This window comes from Lepeophtheirus salmonis, chromosome 2 (assembly GCF_016086655.4).
Source record: "Lepeophtheirus salmonis chromosome 2, UVic_Lsal_1.4, whole genome shotgun sequence".
NCBI lineage: Eukaryota > Metazoa > Arthropoda > Copepoda > Siphonostomatoida > Caligidae > Lepeophtheirus > Lepeophtheirus salmonis.
This window is the reverse complement of record NC_052132.2, coordinates 23050923-23071190: the sequence shown is the minus strand read 5'-3', so window position 1 is coordinate 23071190 and position 20268 is coordinate 23050923. Positions and strand designations below refer to the sequence as shown.

At 29.4% G+C, this 20268-nt stretch overlaps 2 protein-coding genes and 1 long non-coding RNA gene across 9 annotated transcripts; 1 reads left to right on the top strand and 2 right to left on the bottom strand.

The window, feature by feature from the left end:
* Nucleotides 1-899: 899 nt before the first annotated feature.
* On the bottom strand, nucleotides 900-5793 carry U2af38 (U2 small nuclear riboprotein auxiliary factor 38). Its single transcript, XM_040728051.2, has 2 exons — nucleotides 5220-5793; nucleotides 900-1944 (listed from the first exon to the last, which is right to left on the bottom strand). The coding sequence occupies exons 1-2, from the start codon at nucleotides 5536-5538 to the stop codon at nucleotides 1544-1546; spliced, it is 720 nt and encodes a 239-aa protein (XP_040583985.1). The 5' UTR covers nucleotides 5539-5793; the 3' UTR covers nucleotides 900-1543.
* Nucleotides 5794-6113: 320 nt separating this feature from the next.
* Nucleotides 6114-11466, top strand: Spt-I (serine palmitoyltransferase subunit I). Of its 7 annotated transcripts, none has more exons than XM_071886707.1 (9): nucleotides 6114-6155; nucleotides 6464-6570; nucleotides 7088-7189; nucleotides 7422-7800; nucleotides 8274-8406; nucleotides 8548-8677; nucleotides 8746-8943; nucleotides 10837-11208; nucleotides 11270-11466. In XM_071886707.1, exons 3-9 carry the CDS (start codon nucleotides 7136-7138, stop codon nucleotides 11435-11437), a joined length of 1434 nt encoding a protein of 477 aa, XP_071742808.1. In that variant the 5' UTR covers nucleotides 6114-6155; nucleotides 6464-6570; nucleotides 7088-7135; the 3' UTR covers nucleotides 11438-11466. The 7 variants fall into 7 exon arrangements, with proteins under 7 accessions (XP_071742808.1, XP_071742809.1, XP_040583984.1 ...); XM_071886708.1 differs by having other exon boundaries at nucleotides 6118-6155; nucleotides 6464-6566; XM_040728050.2 differs by having other exon boundaries at nucleotides 6150-6242; nucleotides 6464-6566.
* Nucleotides 11467-12073: 607 nt separating this feature from the next.
* On the bottom strand, nucleotides 12074-13147 carry LOC139904790 (uncharacterized). The gene is made up of 2 exons (XR_011778994.1): nucleotides 12669-13147; nucleotides 12074-12459 (listed from the first exon to the last, which is right to left on the bottom strand). It is a non-coding gene; the product is annotated as an uncharacterized lncRNA (long non-coding RNA).
* Between the last annotated feature and the right edge of the window lie 7121 nt (nucleotides 13148-20268).

Below are 20268 nucleotides of genomic sequence, written 5' to 3'. Positions count from 1 at the left end.
CTGCATTTGTTTATTTTGTATTACTAATTCCTGTATTACTGTTCGGAAAGTTGATTGGCTGAATTCAAATCAGATGTTGTTAAGCTGTGAACAATTTCCTACTAAATGAAGAGGGAATGTTTAATGTCCGACACGACTTGTATGTAGATGCACGGCGTTAGTATCGCGGCAAAACTCAATAAGATATTAAACAATAAATTAATTATGACTGAAAAAATTATGAAATGTAAAAAAATCCAAACTGAAAGATAAGTGTATATCACATGAAAATAATGGCACGGAGTAATTTGAATTTTTGACAGAAATTCGAATTCCTCTTAGTTTTTATAATTTGAGATAATGTCCAGTTTTGGTTAGATAAACCCTAGTGTCATTTCTTGTACATCAAGCAGTCCCTACGCTGAGCAGAATTGGTTAACTACCAGTTAAATTCAAGTCTTTTTATCGTTCTGTTTCTGAAGGTAAAGTTGAGATATAAAGATTGCTATTTCATTGATATTTAAAACTATTTTAATCAATGATGGCATATGTAACATATTAGACGTACATGAGTTTTGGAAACTTCGATTTGAGCAGTTTCACAACTTTTTGGCTCAAAAACTTCATAAATTCTATTGCAAACATACAATCCTTAAACACAGAAAAAAAAATTAAAAGATCTCATTTTCAGTGTTGCAAACGAATTGCCTCATCGAGTAAGTGCTTATCTAAACCACGTTTTTTTGTTGTTTTTTTTTAAATTAAAAATGTGTTTAAGAGATGTGTTATAAGGAGAAAATCCTTCATTTTTAAAATAAACTTAGCAAAAACACTCATTCACTTTGAAAAAAAATCAAAAATACTAAACTTATAACCAAAAATTCAAAAAAATTAATTGAAAAAAATAAACAAAAACTGACTAAATTTCCATGAAATAAATCAAAATTTATTGTGCTTAAAAATGGACAAGGATTCTTTAAAATATATATATATGATGAATGTAGTTGACGTTGTTAAATAAATGCAGAAACTTCCAACTGAATCACAGTACAACGCTTTAAAGTGGCTTACAAAAATTGAATATGGGCCGTAGTTTAACCATCCCTGCCTATGCCTGTTCTTAGTTTCAATGAAAATTAAAAAGGAAGAATCATAATTTTGTTTTTATATAAATTCTTATAAAAAAGTAAGGTTTATTGTTTTATATTACACGGAAATATTTCCTTTAAGCAACAAGTAAATTTACACTCGAATATGTATGAATTATAACTATGGTACAAAACAATTGAAGTTATCTTTTTAATGATTTTCTTTCTTCTATACCAGTTTGGTAAAGACATTTAAAATAACCAACTAAGTTCAATTTATTTTATTGCAAGAATTTTAAACGGTACTCAATTTGAAAAATAGATTATTATTAGAATATTATATAAAATGAAGGTGATTATTTTATTTATCAAATTAACCAGTTTAGCAAAGAAAAAAACAATATGTATTTGCAAACCATACATACATTAAAATAATTTTTGGAGTGCTATTTACATTCAATTATAAATAATGTAATTCAGTACCGTCCCGAACGCCCCTCACGGCTTTTAGGGGATGACCTTCTCCCCCCATGTTCTTTTCTTGCTGCATGCCTCCTTTCTCTTGATCGGGATCGAGAGCGTCGACTGCGTGATCCGTGATTTCCACCTCCGCCACCTCCTCCAGAGCCTCGGCCATAGAGATCTCTTCTTAACTCCCTTGAAATCGGTTTTAAATGCATAAAATTGCAAAATCCAGACCGAGTGCATTCTCCCATCTCATATTGCCTACAACAAGCTTCTCTGAAATCAGTAACAGGGCTCAGTTCTGCGTAAATAGGACGACCCCCAAACCATCGATTATTTAGATCCGACACTGCACGCTCCGCATCTTCCTCTCGTCGAAATTTGATGTACACATTTCCAACCAAGTGATCTCCTATAAGAGAAATATAATCATTAATCAATAAATAAAACTTTGTATTAATAATTCATACTGGTGTAATGTACGTCCTCATTTAGGACTGAAGACTGCAGTCCCGTCCCGTTCAGTCCTTGATGACATCACTCAACTTTATATCTGACAGTCCGAAGGACTGATAGGACCGGTTCTAAGACTAGACTGGACCGAACAAATAAGGACTAACACAATACTAATAAATATCAAATTAATATTTTTTTTAAATATTAAAATGGTTTTTTTTATAAAATAATTAATGATAAACGCATCAAACGACGTCAATAACTTTGTATCTAAAATAATTATTATTATCATAGAACATTGCTACTCTAATAGAGGAAATAAATCATTGAAAATGTTTACAAAAAGTATGCAAATTCAACTTTGTAAGGAATAAATTCTTTTTCCAAGGACGTCAAATAATGTTGGCATTGAAATCGAACAGTAAGTTCCTTAAATTATATATTTTTTAAGGAGAATAAATCTTTGAAAATATTAAGATTTTGCTTTTGATGTAGCTAGGATAGATAAAATGAATCAATTTATTCTTTAGACTAGTTAAAAGGGACTTTGTTAATTATAAACACAAAATATCCCCAATATAACTATGAATCTTTAGTTTATTAAAAACTATTTTATTAATGGTTCTTCTATTAATAATAATTCAAAATAATCATTGTCTTCTATCAGATTCTATTTACTGAAGCATAGCCATAATAATAATTTAACACAATTAACGGATGCAAAGTTAACTTAAATATTTCTATGATGAAAATTATAGAACAATAAGCAAAAAATACTAATCGATCCAAATTTATCTCAATTTCGAATTTTAAAATTCAAATTTAAGCTACGTTGGTATTAAAATCTGATCAGACCATACCTACTTCAACTTTAATAATTAAAATTTGTAAACTTTTAAAAAACAAAATATGCTGTTTATTTGTAAAATGAATTTAGTATGTAATTTTTAAGATGATTTGAGAATGTTTAAGTTAGGGTCTGACCGATAAGGATTTTTGTGGGCCTATACTTGAGAGGGGAAACCTGATAATGGGACGATCTTTCCCCCAAACTAATCACTGAAAATACAGTAATAATATTTTCAAAAAAAGTTTGGGCATTCAATAGTTTTCCTTAACCCCACATTATTTAGGAACTGTGGATTCATTGTTGTACAGAGTTAATCGTGGTGCGAGAATGGAATGGTCGTAACTCAAATATTTACTTTACAGAATTAAGCTTGTAAACAGCATTCTTTATGCTGTAAAATGGTGGTTTCCAAGTTTTACAATAGAAATTATCTGAGAAATTCATTTCAACAGTCTGAATTTATCTGTTTTTAAGTATTAACATGAATTATTAAACCTTTAAGATGATGGCAATAATTTTTAATTTTTGAGTTACGACAATTTTGAACCTCACTTCTCAACATATTCTACTGATGTCCATTTCTGGGATTCATTTAAAGCGTTTAGTTTCTGAACAAAAAATAACACAGGGGAACATTCATTTTGTATAAATGAATTCAAGCAAAAAAAAAAAAAGGAATATATTTTTGAGGGAAGATTCCAAAACGGATCTCAGTTTTTCTCTCAGTCATCTGAATTACGAAATATCTGGGATTCTAGTATTTCGGGACTATTATCGTTCACTCATTTTTTACCCTTTAAACAATCCCCAAATTAAAAGTAGGATTAATAAAACATATTTTTTAAAAAGATCTTTTTTTTAATAAATTATACATTGAATATTTTTCTATAATATAAGCCATGATATTCTTCATCACTATTTGTTATGAATAAGTTATAAGAATCTATAGAAAAGTGTCATTTTTTCTCATTTTTCAACCTAAAAATGGAAACTGTATCAATAAAACCCTTTTACATAAGTATTATTAATCCTACTTAAAATTTGGGGATTGTTTTAAGGATAAAAAAATGACTCTGTACGGTAATAGTCTTTAATTACTATAATCCCAGATATTTCAGAATTCAGATGACTGAAAGACAAATTGAGATAATTCTATTCAATTCATTTGTACAAAATTCCCCCATCCCTTACTTTTCGCCTGTGTAATCAATTAAATAATGTTTAAAAATGGTTAAAAGAAGTTGTGGTAATTTAAAGTGATTAAACTAAGTCTTAAATTACAATTTGTTTGGATCAAAAAGATTAATTAATTAAGACTTGAAGAGGAATGGGAACACTCAAAAATTGTTGATCCGGACACGTCTAGATATCCAAGGGTTGCTAAACAATTTAAAGAGTTATGACTATATTTATAGGAAGAGATACTAAATAGGAGTAATCATTGGCAACTATGGTCAATTAGCGTTTATTCTCAAGGTGCCTATAATTAATGGATTTAATCAGTTTGCTGATATATCTACTAGAGCCTACTTAAAGTAGATAATAGATAGGGCAAAATAACCAATTTCTTTATTCTATTGGTATCTTAATTTTTTTTTAGAAATTTCGATATTTTCTATAATGTAATCAGAAAAAAGGTGGAAAAGAAAAAAATAATAATTTTGTAGCCAGGGAATACTTGATATACAGAGCACTCACACTTAAATGAATGAATATTGCATCTGTTATGACTTATGTATTTCTTTAAAAAAGTATATAAACTATATTAGGTAAAAAAATCCAGGCTTGTCAAGACTGACTTCCATTATAATCACTCTCTTTATTTGAAACTCATCTTGCTAATATTATTAAACACGGATCAAATGAATGAATCTGTACTTTATAACTCAAATATTTTGTATTCAAATACATTTGTCTCTTACGCGTGAGCCTTTCATATCAAGCAAATCATTAATTAACAAGGGCTAAAACAAGATGAATGAGCAAAATCATCTTAAATTATAACAACTCCAAAATGAATAGTCAGATTACAGAGACAAATATAAATCTTATCTCTGAAAAGCTGCTAATAAATATTTAGTTTAAATTTTTCTTAAATATAGGATATAAATTTGTTGGCAAACGAAACAAAGCAAGTGGGACAAAGGAAAAGAAATGATTTGATTGATTCTGGTACATCTAATCATTTTAAAATATGGGATGGGGAAATATTTGGATATGGTCCCATGTCTAGTCTTTGAGGAATTTCAAGACTAGTGTAGTGATTGTGTTTATAGGGAGGGATAGTTAAAAGTGGGAACTAGGGGGAAATGGGGATTTATTGTTTAAGTGCCTCTAATCGTGGGATTGTCGGCTATTTTAAGTTGAAAAAGAGTGAGCACCTAAATTGTCACAGACATTCATTTCTTCCACTTCTCCATATTTGTCCTCCGCTTCAACGAAACAATCCTCGAAGAAGTTGTCGTAGTGTTCCTGCATCTCTCGATCCGATACATGAGCCATATGAGATCCATCTGCAGATTTGGCGGAGTTCTGAGGATTAATGTAGAGATTGTTGAGCACAATAGTTTGACTAAAAGTGGGTTTGTTATGAATTCTAGAGCAGCGCTCTCCGTGCCGACAAGCTCCGATCTTAAAGAAAAAACTGCAGTTCACTTTATCCTTTTCCGTTCCGAAAATGGAAGCCAGATATTCCGCCATGATTTACACTAATCCAGAACTAATTCTATATATACAAACACGGACGTCGCTGCTCACAGTAAATACTTGTGTATGCGGTGAGAATAATATCAATATGAAACTCGGCAGCTCACGTTCATGGCTACTGATTTCCTCCTTTTAAGCTTTTTCTAGCTACTTCATTCTCTCTTCTTCAACTCAGCTTCTAGCTCTCCTTTTCGAATTCTTAGCTTAGCAGCAGCTTTTCTTCTTCTTCTTTTCCTCACCACAGCAACAGTACTGGTGCTCCTGCCTCCAAGCACTCCAAATTCTTTTATTTACACAACAATACATATTTACACGGGTACAATATCAAATATATTTCATAGCCTAATGCTCTCCTCTTCAGTCACATCTTTGTTAGCAATTGTATGGATGCACTACTAAATTCATAGTCCAATCAATAATAAAAGTATTTTTCGCCTTTTTATAATGACACATCATAAATATCATTGATGATAATTCATATGTTTACATAAAAAATAAAAATTTACAGGACTAAAATAGGGTCGATAAGCCTTGGGTCTCGACTATTGTTGGTACAATTGTTTCATTTGTAAACAATTTAATATGACCACATAAAACATTATAAAATCATGGTAAATATCACTGTTACAAGTAACTTCGTTATTAATATTTTATACTACTACTAGGAAAATTAGATGGCTTAGGCAAAACAGGATAAGGTTGTTACAGTCTATTTCTTACCGATGCTTTAATGATACAAATTGTATGAAACTGAAATTTAGCTTTAATATGGGTAACATTGTTATGTAACAATTACGATTTGAATGTATCATAGACCATGTTGCATATTACCTAATTCGAATCCTAATGGTTCTACTGTTACAAACTTCTTCTGTCTTCTCTATTAATAAGAAATTATTTTAATGTTTTTGTATTTTAGGTTTTATCATTTGTAATTCGTAGGAAATTGGTTTTTACATTTTTTGGATTGATTAGTGACTAAATTGGATCTTAGCAACATTTATAAATTAGAATTATTGAAAGTAGGTACGTATTTTGTGTATTATGTAATGTTGTGGAAACTCTAGCTTCTGAAAAAATCTTTGTAGGTATAATAATTAATAGTGGTAATTTTTAACTAGATTTGTCATTTAGATTACCCTTAAATTAATTTATAAAACTAATCAATAGAATAGATAATAATTATCTAAAAGGGTCTTAATCTTGATTTTATAACATTTTTACCCTTACATAATGTTTCATTTGATTATTAAATAAGTAATAACTAACTCATTTCAAAGGTTAACGACTAATGGTCCTTTCTTATTAATTAGTTAATGTTTGGATTTCTCAACTACGTTGATATAATCTATTTTTTGTGGGTTTAAGTGTAATAGATTTTTATGCAAATGTTATATAATGAGAGGTGGAAGAATGTAGTGCAAAAGTCATAATTAAGTAAGAAATAAATTTAACCGAGAAGGATAGTAAAATATTAAATATCATATGTAATCTAAAAAACGCGTGCTCCCAACACCAAATTAATATATTTTTATTTTCTTAGTCATTCTTAAACTAGTTCGTGGATCGTACTACAAATTTCAAACAAATCATGTCTTTGGATGTTTTAACACAAGTGTGGTCTTTAGTCAAAACTTTCACGCAAGTATGTTGATCATTCTATAAATACTTGTGAGGAAAACTGAGATTATATTATTCCATTTGTAGTTGTTTGTAATCATGAGCATTAATCATTATTTTTTTTATGTATATCATTATTTCAGTATCTAACTTTATTCTTTAAAAAAATTAAAGTAAAACATGGTTGCAATGTTTATAATATATACATGAATGATATTTCAATGAAACATAGATATGATTGAACATTTTACTTATAGGTTCCTGCTTATCATTTGCTCTTAGAAGGAATTTTATTTGTTGTAATTGGGGGCCTTCTGGTTCGAAGAGTTCAAAACCGTTCCAGAAAAGTAAGAGCAGAAAAATTTTGTAAGGAAGAAGAAGAAGAACTTTTGTCTGAATGGGAACCCGAACCATTAGTTCCAGAATATGATTTGAATCATCCGGCTCTTCATGTACCAGTTTTAGATCAAAAAGCTGGGAAATATCTTAATATATTTGGTGAAAAGTGCATCAACTTTTCTACTCATAATTATTTGGGCTTTGCTGGTAATCAAGAAATAGAACAAGCAGCTATCGAGTGTGTCAAGCAATATGGTGTAGGCTCGTGTGGGCCGAGAGCCTTCTATGGAACTGCAGGTTCATAAATTATATTTTTTTTGAGGTTCTTAATTATGAGTTTCAATTATATACTGAAAATAGATGGCCGCTTCATACTATTAATAAAAAATAACCTGTCTAATTTCAAAATTAAAGATTCAAAGTTACCAAATCCTTAATTTCAGTATGAGTATTTTGTATATTAGATTGTTTTAGAATGACTTTAACAATAACATTTTCTCATTATATTGGTCAATTTAAACTCAAGAAGATGAAAAATATTTCTGCCGTTTTGATATTAAAAAAACACAGAAGAAAACTTTACTGAGCTAGCTAATCGTTGTTTTTTACATTTTCTATCCCATTAACGACTAAATTTTAAACTAAATAATTATTTAAAAAAATTCCTACTGGTAAAATAAATATATATATATTGTACATTTTTAGTGTAAAACTTGTTGGTAATATTTGGTTAATATATCTAAATAACTTTTTTTATTGATACTATTTAGATGTTCATGTTCACTTAGAAGAGAAACTAGCCGAATTTTTTGGAGCAGAGCAAGCAGTTCTCTATTCTTATGGATTTTCTACCATTTCCAGTGCAATACCTGCTTATGCTAAAAAGGGAGATGTAATTTTTGCGTGCGTTATTTATTTCTAATATTCTTAAAGCATAATTTTGTTAATAATATCCAAAAAGTTGTTTCGTTTTTCAAAACTCAATTTTTATACATTTTCAATCATATTTGAACTGTTTATAGTCTTTTTTGTGTACGTGTTTAGGGATGAAATGGTACAATTTCCAATTCAAAAAGCCTTTGATGCGAGTAGAAGTAAAATAAGGTATTTTAAACATAATAATGTGGACCATTTGGAGCAGTTACTTCTTCAACAAGCTCAAGAAGACAAAAAGGTTATTCACAATTATAATTTTGATCAATTTGAAAACAAAATTATATGCATATTTTATATACTTTTCAGAACCCAAAACAAGCTAAGGTGTCAAGAAGATTTTTAGTTGTAGAAGGCATTTATATGAATACAGGAAGTATATGCAAATTAGATCAAATGATTGCTATTAAAAAGAAATACAAGCTTAGATTAATGATTGATGAAACGATATCATTTGGTACTCTCGGTGCAAATGGGCGTGGTATAACAGAACATTTTAATATTTCGGTAGTTATTATATATGTATATATTTAGAAAATAAGAGTTGAAAAATGCTATATTCCTTGACTTTATAACTTCATTTTAAGTTTAAAGGTCAATTTTTGTAATTGTACACTTATGCTATTTTGTGCTTCAATTTTTTATTAGTTTACAATTTCGGTTGTGTTTATTGAATCTTCAGCATATTAGATGTACCATTTTATTTCATTTTCCTTGATTTAAGAGTTAATTTAATTCTATAGGCTTTAATATTCAATCATTCTGGCACACACATATATTGAGTAAATATAGCTAAAATGAACTATTATTTTCTTTAAACTTAATCAAATTATTTTTTGCTGTTAATTTGTAGTTCTTTTGATGTTATCTTTTTTTTTTTTTTTTTTTTTTTGTTAATTAGTGTTGGTTTTCATTTCTTAGTATATATTTATAGTTATAGGTGAAATGATAATTGATGAGGGATTATGCTCAGTTGAACCTCATCCTATGATTTAATTATTTTGGCTCACTTAATTTACAGTAAACTTATTAAAATTATGATATATTAATCATATGATTTCAATTCTATCAAAAATAATTTAATTGATTGTACTCATAGGAGACTTAAAATCAATTGCAGTATTCTATCTTTTATATAAACAAAATATTATACTGTAGTGTAGTAGTTATCAAGCTTTTACAGTGTGTACGGACACATAGAAAGTATTTTTATTCATAGGTTTCACTGTAATTTTCAACCAGTATATTTATGTAAAATATTTTTTCTTACTAGTTTTGCTTTATCAAGTAACATAATTAGGGAAGTGGAAATTTTCAAAAAAAAAAAGGAAATGTTGACTATTTGCAAGATATTATTGCTCTTATTAATTATTTATCCTTATTTTGAAAATTCAAACGTATTAGCGAACAAAGAGCACTTTACTTTATTTAGTGATCTTTTTTTATTAGTAAAATGGTAATCTATCAAAGTTAAAAATTTATATTTTTCATTTTGATTTTCACTCAGGAGGATTTAGAGCATTTTCACATCCATAAACATAATATTCACTCCATGAACCATGCATAATTAATGGAACTATTTTATATTATTTATTTTAACAAATTTTTTAATTCATTTGATAAAATTATCAATGAAGTGAAATAAAATTATAATTAATTTACATATTAATTCAAGACTCGGATAGAGTTGCAAGAAAATTATATTATACGGAATCTTTTCTGCACGTCATAATGTTATTTTGAAATACATTCATAAGATTTTTTTTTTATGTTCATGGTTTCTACAAGAAAATATTTTTATGATTAAATAATCATATATACCCTGTCAACACCAAACCAAGTTAAAATGATTTTTCTTAAAAAAATTAAATTGAATTAAAATTGTGGATTAAATATGTATCAACAAATTATTCTTACTAATCTTTTGGGTGCTCTGCAAATTGCACTTAAAGTAGCCATAATTGATTATCACAATAAAATAATTATAAATTTATGTATGTTTTAAGTATTTAAAGACCATATTTAAATTTAAAAAAAGTTATAACCTTTAATTAAAGTTATTGGCTATCTTAAGCATCCCACAAATCTCGTATACAAGGCCTTTAACTTATTTTTGTTCAAAATTATTTTTATGTTGACGCACCACAAGTGTAAAATATATTTTTGGAAAAAAGTTGGATCCAAAATATTTTATATTAGTTTAAAAATCTTTTCTAAAAGAACAACAATCAATAATACTTCATTCTTACTTATATTTATTTTAAAATATCAAACTCCTCCCCTCCTATGCCCATATCCTCTTTGTCGAAATCAAAATAGGTTCACACTTATCATTATTACCTTTTTTTTAAATTTGAAATTATGTGATGATTTTTATTTTTTTTTGTCGACTATTTTCAGATTAGTGACGTAGATTTAATTATGGCTACATTGGAACATAGTATGGGATCCATTGGTGGATTTTGTGTAGGATCTAGTTATGTCGTTGAGCATCAAACATTGGCAGGACTTGGTTATTGCTTTTCCGCCTCATTGCCACCAATGTTTGCAGCTGCCGTCCTTAAAGCCATCGAACTTATGGAAAATAATATAGATATGTTTGAAGAGCTTCGTAAAAAATGTATTTATGTGACAGAACTTTTTACAAATATGAGTGGTATTGAGCTTGTAGGTGATTCAATTTCACCTATCAAACATATTAGACTAAAATCACCATATTTAATGGAATGTCGTGAGGAGCAAACGAGTCTTTTAAGAAATCTTGTTGATAAGGTAAATTTAAATATTGATTTAAATTTTATTTTTTAACAAAATTCAATCTTAAATTTTTTAGGCTCGTGAAAAGAAAATTGCATTAGTACTGGCGAGTTACTTGGAACATTCAGAGGTTAGTCTTCCTCCAGTGAGTATACGTGTAGCAATTTCAAATCTACTCACGGAACAGGATATTGCAGAGTCGCACGCAGCTATAAAAGATATTGTTGATGAAATGTTTTTATAATCTTGAAATATACTTTTTATTTTACATTATTAGGGGTCAAATTTATTAAGACCGAATAAACATCTTCAGGATAGATATATATTGGATTTAAAGAAAAATCTCGAAGTGAAATGTTATAAATTTGAACCCAACTATACAGTGTACAATAACGTTTCTACTATATATAGGGTCGTTCAGGTAAATCTGGACTATCCTATCTTTAACTACATCCAACTATAAGGAAAGCATTTAACTCTGGTATTTAAATTTTAAAGTAAGAGGTTGAGCGTTAGCTTTAAGTTAGTTGCGCAACGTTTAATTCAAAACAAGTATTTACGATGGCCGATAACTGATACGATATAGAGCCCCATAACAAGAGTTACGTCACGAGATTTCAGCGCCCTCTTGTAACAGATATCAAATTGTCCAAAAAGAACTTAATACAATATGAATACTAAGAAAATAATTTTATCGAGCTTAATTATTATGAAAAAAGGGAATAATTAAAAGTAGAAAAGCTATTCTATTTTCTTTGATAATCGCAGTTTGCATTCGTAAATGTGTGTGCATTCTTATACTATCATACTTGGACACAGTAAAAAATAAAATTTTATGACATTTGGCATATTTATAGACTACTTCAGATATTGAGTATACCATTTTTTTGAATTGATTTACATAAGATTTGAATAAAGCCTCTATTTTTGCAAATTGATCCAAACAGTTCTTCACGCAATAGATTAATTGGACAACATATAGTTCCTCAACGAATCTTAACTGAAGTGAATTCTCAATGGTTTTATGAGACCAAAGGCGGCTTCTGGAATGTGAAGACTTGCAACTTAAAAAATTTCTATGGCTTGAATTAAATACCGAAGAGAGGCGCATTTTTAAAGACATAAACTTTGATTCTGCGTCCCAAATTTTGACATCTTTCTCCATCAACTTCTTCTTTAATCCCTTTATTTTTGCTTCATAGAGTCCAAGTTGGATTTGTAGGTTGGTATTTATTTCCTTCAGATGTTTTAACTCAGGAGAAATATCTGTAATACAACATACAATTATTATTTTCTAACGATAAAGTAACTAATGCAAAAAAAAAAATATAAATGATTATAAGAAGTTTCATCTTCTGTTGTTGATGAAATTAGATTCATGTTTACTGAGTATATTTCTCTATTTTCGGAAGTAGAAGATTCCAAATAAGGTGTGAAGTATTTATGATCCTGAAATTGTGGAGATCTTTTTTTACCTGAAATTCGAAATAAATAGTTGTTTGAGATTTCTTTAATTATTAAATTTTCTTAGCATCAGCATTGTTCTCCCGAATGAAAATGGGTTTGTTGGAGTTTTTGGTGAGCCTAGGAACTTTAGATTTTAGATGTTTAAACAATATTGGAATGGCTTGAGAGTTGGAATTCCTTGTTTCTCCAAAATATTTAGAGCACAATCGAGAATTATATTATGGCTTCCAAAGATTTCATTTCATTTTTAGGGATCATTGCCTTCAAAGGAATTTTTCCCTTGGAAATTAAAAAAGTGTCATCTTCTCAGCTCAAGAACGATTCCTGCAATCCACGGCGCACGACAAGAAGGCATAATTGGGGTATTTTAACAAAATATATCGCCTTTGTAGAGTTCTTCATCTAAAATATAATATTAAATTTTGAATATTTTGGGCCGTGACTCAAACACCTGAGGAAGTCAGCTATCGTCAAATCGGATAGCCGGGTGACGTAACTCTACTTATAGAGCTCTAACCATAGAGAAAGAAATATATAGAGGTACAAAAAAAATATTTTTGATGGCAGATTGGCATTCTGCCGCAGACCTCTTTTTGAATATATTCCTCGCTAGAAGAGAGTTCAGCTCCTATAAAAATGGAATGGGTAGGGAGGTTATTGGATTGAAGAACAAGAAGATCACTTTGTCTTTGTTTTTATTTTTCTTGCACATTAACATAGGGACTTTTTAACAATGAAATTAGATGATTTCTAAGCAATTAATTCAATCAATTTAAAAATCGTTGTATAATTTTACTACGCACATAACACTTAAAGATAAGGTCCAATGTATAAAATTCGAAAATTTTAACTTATTGGTATACAAGACATTACAAGAAATCAATTCCTCAATTTTTGTAAATCTTATTTGGTTCCACATAATAGTCTTTTTACCTTTCAAATCAGCCATGACATTAACAATTGCATCAACAATCTTAAATTTATTTGACCTCAAAATAAACACAAGCTTTAAAACTGGAAGCGTTTAATGATTTAGATAAGGATAAAAAATCAGCTCTTGCAATCTTAATTGGATATCTAACAAATTATTGAGTTGATCGAATGAGTGAAACGCGTCTATTTGTTCATTTAATAATTCAAATGATTTTCTGTGTCTTGCTTCTGAAGCTACCCAATTAGTATTTTACCTTTAGCAAGATGAAGGAATGTGTTTCAAGTACAAATATTGATAGAACTACATATATCTTTTTTAGTTTGCTTCTTTTTATTAGTCCATGACATGTAAAATGATAAGATTTGTTATCAGATAGGTTCTTCTTAAAATCCTTATTCAAAAATATAATGGGACCACATTTGAATTCTAATCGGTATCTAATCATTTCTGCATTTATCATTAACCCATAGCTTCCAAATATTTCTGAATGTCGTTTCCACTCCTGCAACTTACGACACAGCATTAATCAGAATAGGGAAAAAGTCATTATACTGCAAATCAACGTAAAATATATGTCCAAGTCCTTGAATATTTTCATGGAATTCTCAGATTTCATTCAAGCTCATTTCTAGTCCATAACTATAATACGGGGTCCATAGTGTTAAAGACTTTCTTGTGAGCACAATATACTAGCTTTGGAGTCCAAGTCAAATTGACTATGGAGTCTAAGTCAAGTCTTGAGTCTTTGGTTGTAAGATCGTCTTCAAAATATGGATTCAACTCCAAGTCGAATTGCAAGCTTTGACTCCAAGTTCCCACCTCTGGCAATAATTAGCCATTGTATCTTGAATTATACAATTATTATTATACTCTTAATTATTATAATAACAATTAATAAATCATAAATAAATGTATAGTTATTTCAGTTATTTGAAAACTCTGCTTATAGTTTCAAGAGGTGACAAGAGATCAGGTTAAGAGAAGTCCGATACATCACTAATATTTATTTTATTAAGTTAAATTAATAATTACGTTTGTATGGTTGTTAAAAGATTGAATGTTTGGCAAGGGGGTAAGTGGAAGTAATGGGCGGTGAATTAAAAGATTTGGTCGGAGGGTAAGAGTCCTACAACCATAACATATACATTGTGCATCTTCCAAGACTGCCTTCCTTTCTCTGTGAAATTTAGAATTTATGTTATCCCACAGGCACACTAAGTAGAAACTTGTTGACTTTTCTGCAATGAGTATTCTTAATCCCAGTTCGTTAGAAAAGTAATTTTTGTTGGATTTTTTTTTAGACTAGCGGGAGTAAGCGACACTTGCTTGGAATTATGCAGTTAATTAAGAACACACTCAAAAGTCCTCCTCAGACCAATATGCATAGGACAAACTTACTATTAAACATAAATCTGAATGGTCAAATTTGATTTTCAATCTACTAGCTACTGATTCATTTGGCATATCCCTTGAGATTTAAACTTAAACATTATCCTCATTCCTCTAGCACTTGCAACATTTCGGTACTAGAGTAACCTAGTAACTATCATTATCTCCTTTGTTTAAATTGTAGTTACAACTTGAAATGAATTTACTGGTTAAAATTTTAATATGTATTCGTATTCAATGAATTTTTTTAAATCAATTTTCCCTCTTTAAGGATGAATATGAAAAAAAAATATATTAGCCTTCTAAAAACTTTTATTTGTCTACATATTATCATATACATTAATATTAATGCGCATCAGTACCACTAAAACATATTGATTCTAAGTTTTAACCATAATATAGTAAAATATTGATGAGTAGACTATATAAATTATTGAATTACGCTTATAAATATGATTGAAAAAGTTAAACTAATTTTTAAGTTCATCTTGGAAAATAAATGAGGAAAACAATTTTTAAATTACAAGTTTCAATAATTTAAAAAAAATATGATTTATATCTGACGAGTTTTTAGAGTGAGCAAAATTGTTAGGGTGAGTAACGAGTATTCTGGGGAGTAAAAAGTAACGCTCGTAATTCCTCGACTGTGTTTTTTGTTTTTTCAGAAACTCGAAAATTATCATGCAGCAAAATTTAACTCGGGGCACATCACAATAAATATTATTTGCATTAAATAAAGGAAGGCAATTTATTCTATCAATTGTAATTCTTAGAATTTTATAGCGAAATGGTATTTTTTAACTATTATTTAAACTATAAAAGAATTGGCATTGGGATTTTTACCAGAATCGTTATTATTCTATTATAATGACATTGATATAATTTAATATGAAAATATGTAGGGAAAATTTGTTAACTATTGCTTTTTGTGCCAACATAAATATAAATCCTTGTAATCCGTTAATAGTTGCAAATTAAACAATTCATCTCAAGAAAAAAAAACTGACTTTTTTTAAATTACTGGGTGCGACGTTGAAATCTGTACAATCAATACTGTTAAATTTTAAGGAGATATATTTCCGTAGCCTTAAGACATGTACAACAATTTTTTTCGAAGACCAGCTATAAAGCTATATTGTCTCCTCTTATTATCGATGTAGCCCCCTATGGCGTCCACAATGGCCTCAATATACTTCCTGACGGTTAGGGGTGTATTTCTTATGTATTTTTTGGACATATCAGCCCAGTGTTCGTTTACTGTAGTATTCATGGCATATACTGTTTTCGTGCATAAAGATACAGGCCCTAGACTCTGCACACGTCTAGAAGTCGTAGTCCAATGGGGTATATATTTCTATTAGTCAGAAATTGATGTTTTTTTCAACCATCTATGAGTAACATTGGCAGTGTAGGGAGGAGCGCCAGGACGACCACATTATTATACCAACCCCTGGGGGAAATTGAGCCTCCAGATTTTATTTCCTGCATCAAGAAGCGAGCGGTTCTTTACGCGATGTTCAACGTGTCTAACTTTATTTATGTCCATCTCTGAAAAACTTGATAACCAAATTAAGATTTTTGAGCAAGGACAATATTCAAATTTCAGCGTCCCACTCACTATATATTTAAATTATCTGTAGAGAGAAAAATTTAAAATTAACGAATTAAATAATTGATTTCATTATTTTTTTAGATCAATTACTCTAATTATAAATATGGTTTTAGTTAGAAATTTGTGTTTCTATCATCAAATATAGCCCTTTGAGAACATTTAAATGTATTTGAGCTAAGAAAATACCGCATTTTAAGCTTTTTATGTCGGAATTAATGTGTAAAAGGGGTTAAATGACAATATTTGTTTTCTAATTATCCAAAATACATGTTTTTAGTTGAAAATTCGTGTTTTAATCAGAAAAAATATCATTTTGAGGACGTTTAAAGGTGATTGAGTGAAGGAAATACAGCTGTCGAAGTTTCTTTTTTGTCACAATTTGGATGTATCCGAACGCTTTTGTTTGATTATATTAATATAAATTTTACTTTAAAAAAAAAAATTACTCTATACTAAAGAATTTGGGAAAAATGAATTTAATAGTGAATTTGAAACATTTACGTACATATGGAAAGAAAGTAAATTGATTGTTCAAGTGTTTCAAACTTCCTTTCATGATACATTAGAGAAGTATTTTTAAGAATCTCAACTTAAATATGTCAATTAACATTCGAAATAAAGCTTTAACATACAAATAAATTAACTCTAAGAACTGATATATTTAGGAGACTTTATTTTCACTATTTAAATATTTCATTGGAACATTTATTCACACAGGAAAAACTCATTCAGAGATCATGAAGTGGATAGAAACAGGCAGGGTGATCGTTTACAAGGTCAAAAAGAGGATGGAAGCCGGGGAAGCGGGGTTCTAGAAGGAGTATTTCTTCGGATCGGATAGTGAGAGTAGACTAGAAGTATCGCCACCCAAAAATTAAATACCTGAAGAACACAGTCAATGAACAATGTGTCATGATATCCGAGACTTATATCAATGCTGTCTGCAAGGACATTTGGAAGAATTTGGCGGCTTTCCTTTATCTTCATTTTATTGATAGTTGATGTGCCATTTACCAACTATCAATAACAAAAGGCATCTTTGGACTGTATACAACAATAAGCCAACTCTTAAATAATAACAATATTATTTATATGATACTGGGACAAGCACGCTAACTTAAAGATAGCCAATGACAAATTAAAAAGATTTAATTTAAATCTTGGTTGTTAAAATTCTAAACTAAAACGATCTACTATGAACTATTATTTTATAATAGGTAAATTTCTATAGTAAAACTTCCTTGTATACAAAAATTTTTCCTTGTTTTCTGTCCATTTGATGTAAATACATTCAAACTTGCACTTTCTTTTGCCACTCTTGAAAATGCAACATTTAATTGACCATGTGAAAATACTGATTTTGGTAAATATAAAGCAATTTTTCATTATATTTTGACCCTGTGGTTAATTTATTGTTATAAATAATTGTTAACTTGTCATGCTCCTTCTTCAAACTTAATGTCAATGATGTTTGAAAATACATATTAAAATTAACTCGCTCATCCTCTTCCTAATTCCCTTTTTTAATTCATATTTAATACACGTTCTCCTTTTCCTGCAATAACAATAATTCGTTTTTTGGATTTATTTTTTTGTGCATTTTCAAATAAACAACCCATACTTTAATCAAAACATTGAGACACGATCACCTTATAAGCGAAAAATAAAATTTGCCCTCCAGAGCCCAGGAATCTGGTCTGATCAAAATTAAACATGACCTTACGTACGTAGCTCAAAATTCTGAACAACTTTTATTTTATGTCTAAAGTCTGTATCTGTCTCCTTTTTTGAAATAAATGTGTTTATATCACTTTTTTTCTAAGCTTTTACATCACACACGAACACACCCACAAATAAATTATTTTAATACTTTGTAGGATAATTTCCCAAAAATTTTACAGGGTGATTTGTTTTGCAATGAGGAAAGTTATACAGAGACCTAGCTTTGCCTATTCCAATGGTAGGGTTATCAGTGCCGTAATTACAGTTTAGTTATAGGAAAGGAGGGGGGGCATTAGAGTAAATATGGATGACTCGCCATTGTTGCTAACTTAGAGCATATTCAGGATGTTGTTGTTGGTATGCCAGGCGTGGAGTAGAACGGTAACCTTCTTTCTTTTGGCTTCCCTTTTTCCACTTAGGGTTATTTAATCTTACCTGAACATCTAAACCCACTTTTAAACTATTGTGCCAAAAAGTTTGAAATGGATGTTTACAAAAAAAAAAAAAAAATATGCCTACGAAACGTCTTAAATTTTCATTTTAATAACATTTCAAGACTTTTCAAATATTCACGCTCTAGTCGTTTCTAGAGAAGAAAAATATACTTTACGTATATGGACTTCAAAGAAGATTCCTAGGTCAGATGGATTAAATGAAATACTGTAATGTTTACATATACTTAATCAGTGCAACTCAATTTGACCAAATCAAAGACTTTTCGAACATTTGGTATCATAAAGAAAGAAATTCAGAGGAAAACAACGTGATTTCGATTGGTAGTGTGGCATAGTAAGGCCTTATTAGATTCAAATTGGTGTGTATTATCACTAAGTTAGTATCTTCCCCCTCTCAATCTCCTTTAATATCTTAAGCAGTTTTATGTATGCATACTTATATTAGTATTTATATATAAATACCAAAGAATATATATAATTAACTAGAAGGGCAATGCGGCAGTCCAAATGAATTGGTAGTCTTCTTTTGTAGTGTGTTAAACAGCTGAAATTCAGAACAACAAATATTTATAAGTATTATATCTACCATTACATCGGGTTTATTATATAATAAATTATAGCTAATAGTTACAGCGTATAATAATTAATATTATATTAATATAGTGTTATAGAGCTTTATCTAAAAAATCAAAATGGTGTGTGGCTCCATGTTTAACTGCTCATATACAGCAGGGGATAAAAAAAGTTGTAGAAATCTAAGTTTTCACAGATGTTTTAAGGATGAGTCCCTTAAAAGGTAAATTCATGATTAATTCTTCAACCAACATCTCAACTATGAAGAAATTCATGTTGTGCCATTATTTGATTTAGAAAGTGGATCCAAAACACTGAGAGGGCCACCTTTAAACCCTCTAAAACTGTAATTATATGTTCAAGTCACTTTGAGGCTCATTGTTAAAGAACTCCCAGGACTGAGCGACCTTGCCTAAAAGATTATACCATTCCAACCAGTTTCAATGGAATTCCAGAACTTTTGCAAAAAGAAATCCAGCAAAAAAGTTCAAGACGTTCTGCACCAAAAAGAAGGTATTTTTTTCTCCGCAGTAATTGGGATTAGAAATTAAAATTTAATGGTAATAATCCATCTTAAAATGTAGATATTGTAATTTTAATTAAATCAATCATTAGGTCTGACGAATGGGAAAATAATTGCTAAAAGAAACTCTGAAAGGCAAAACAAGAAAATAAGGCAGCAAGAATTACTATAAAATCTTCAAAAAATGTTGTTCTAGATTATTGTTCTTCCTTTGGTGATGTTAAGACACTCAAAAAGAAAATGGAAAATGCTGAAAGAGTGGAGCACTTGCAAAAAAAAAACTACAAATATAAGAAAGAGGTGAATTCCATACAGGTAAAAAAATAATATCCCTAATACTAAATGAAACTTAAAGTACAAAAATATTTATTTTTTTAATTATTATTTAAGGAAGTAATTG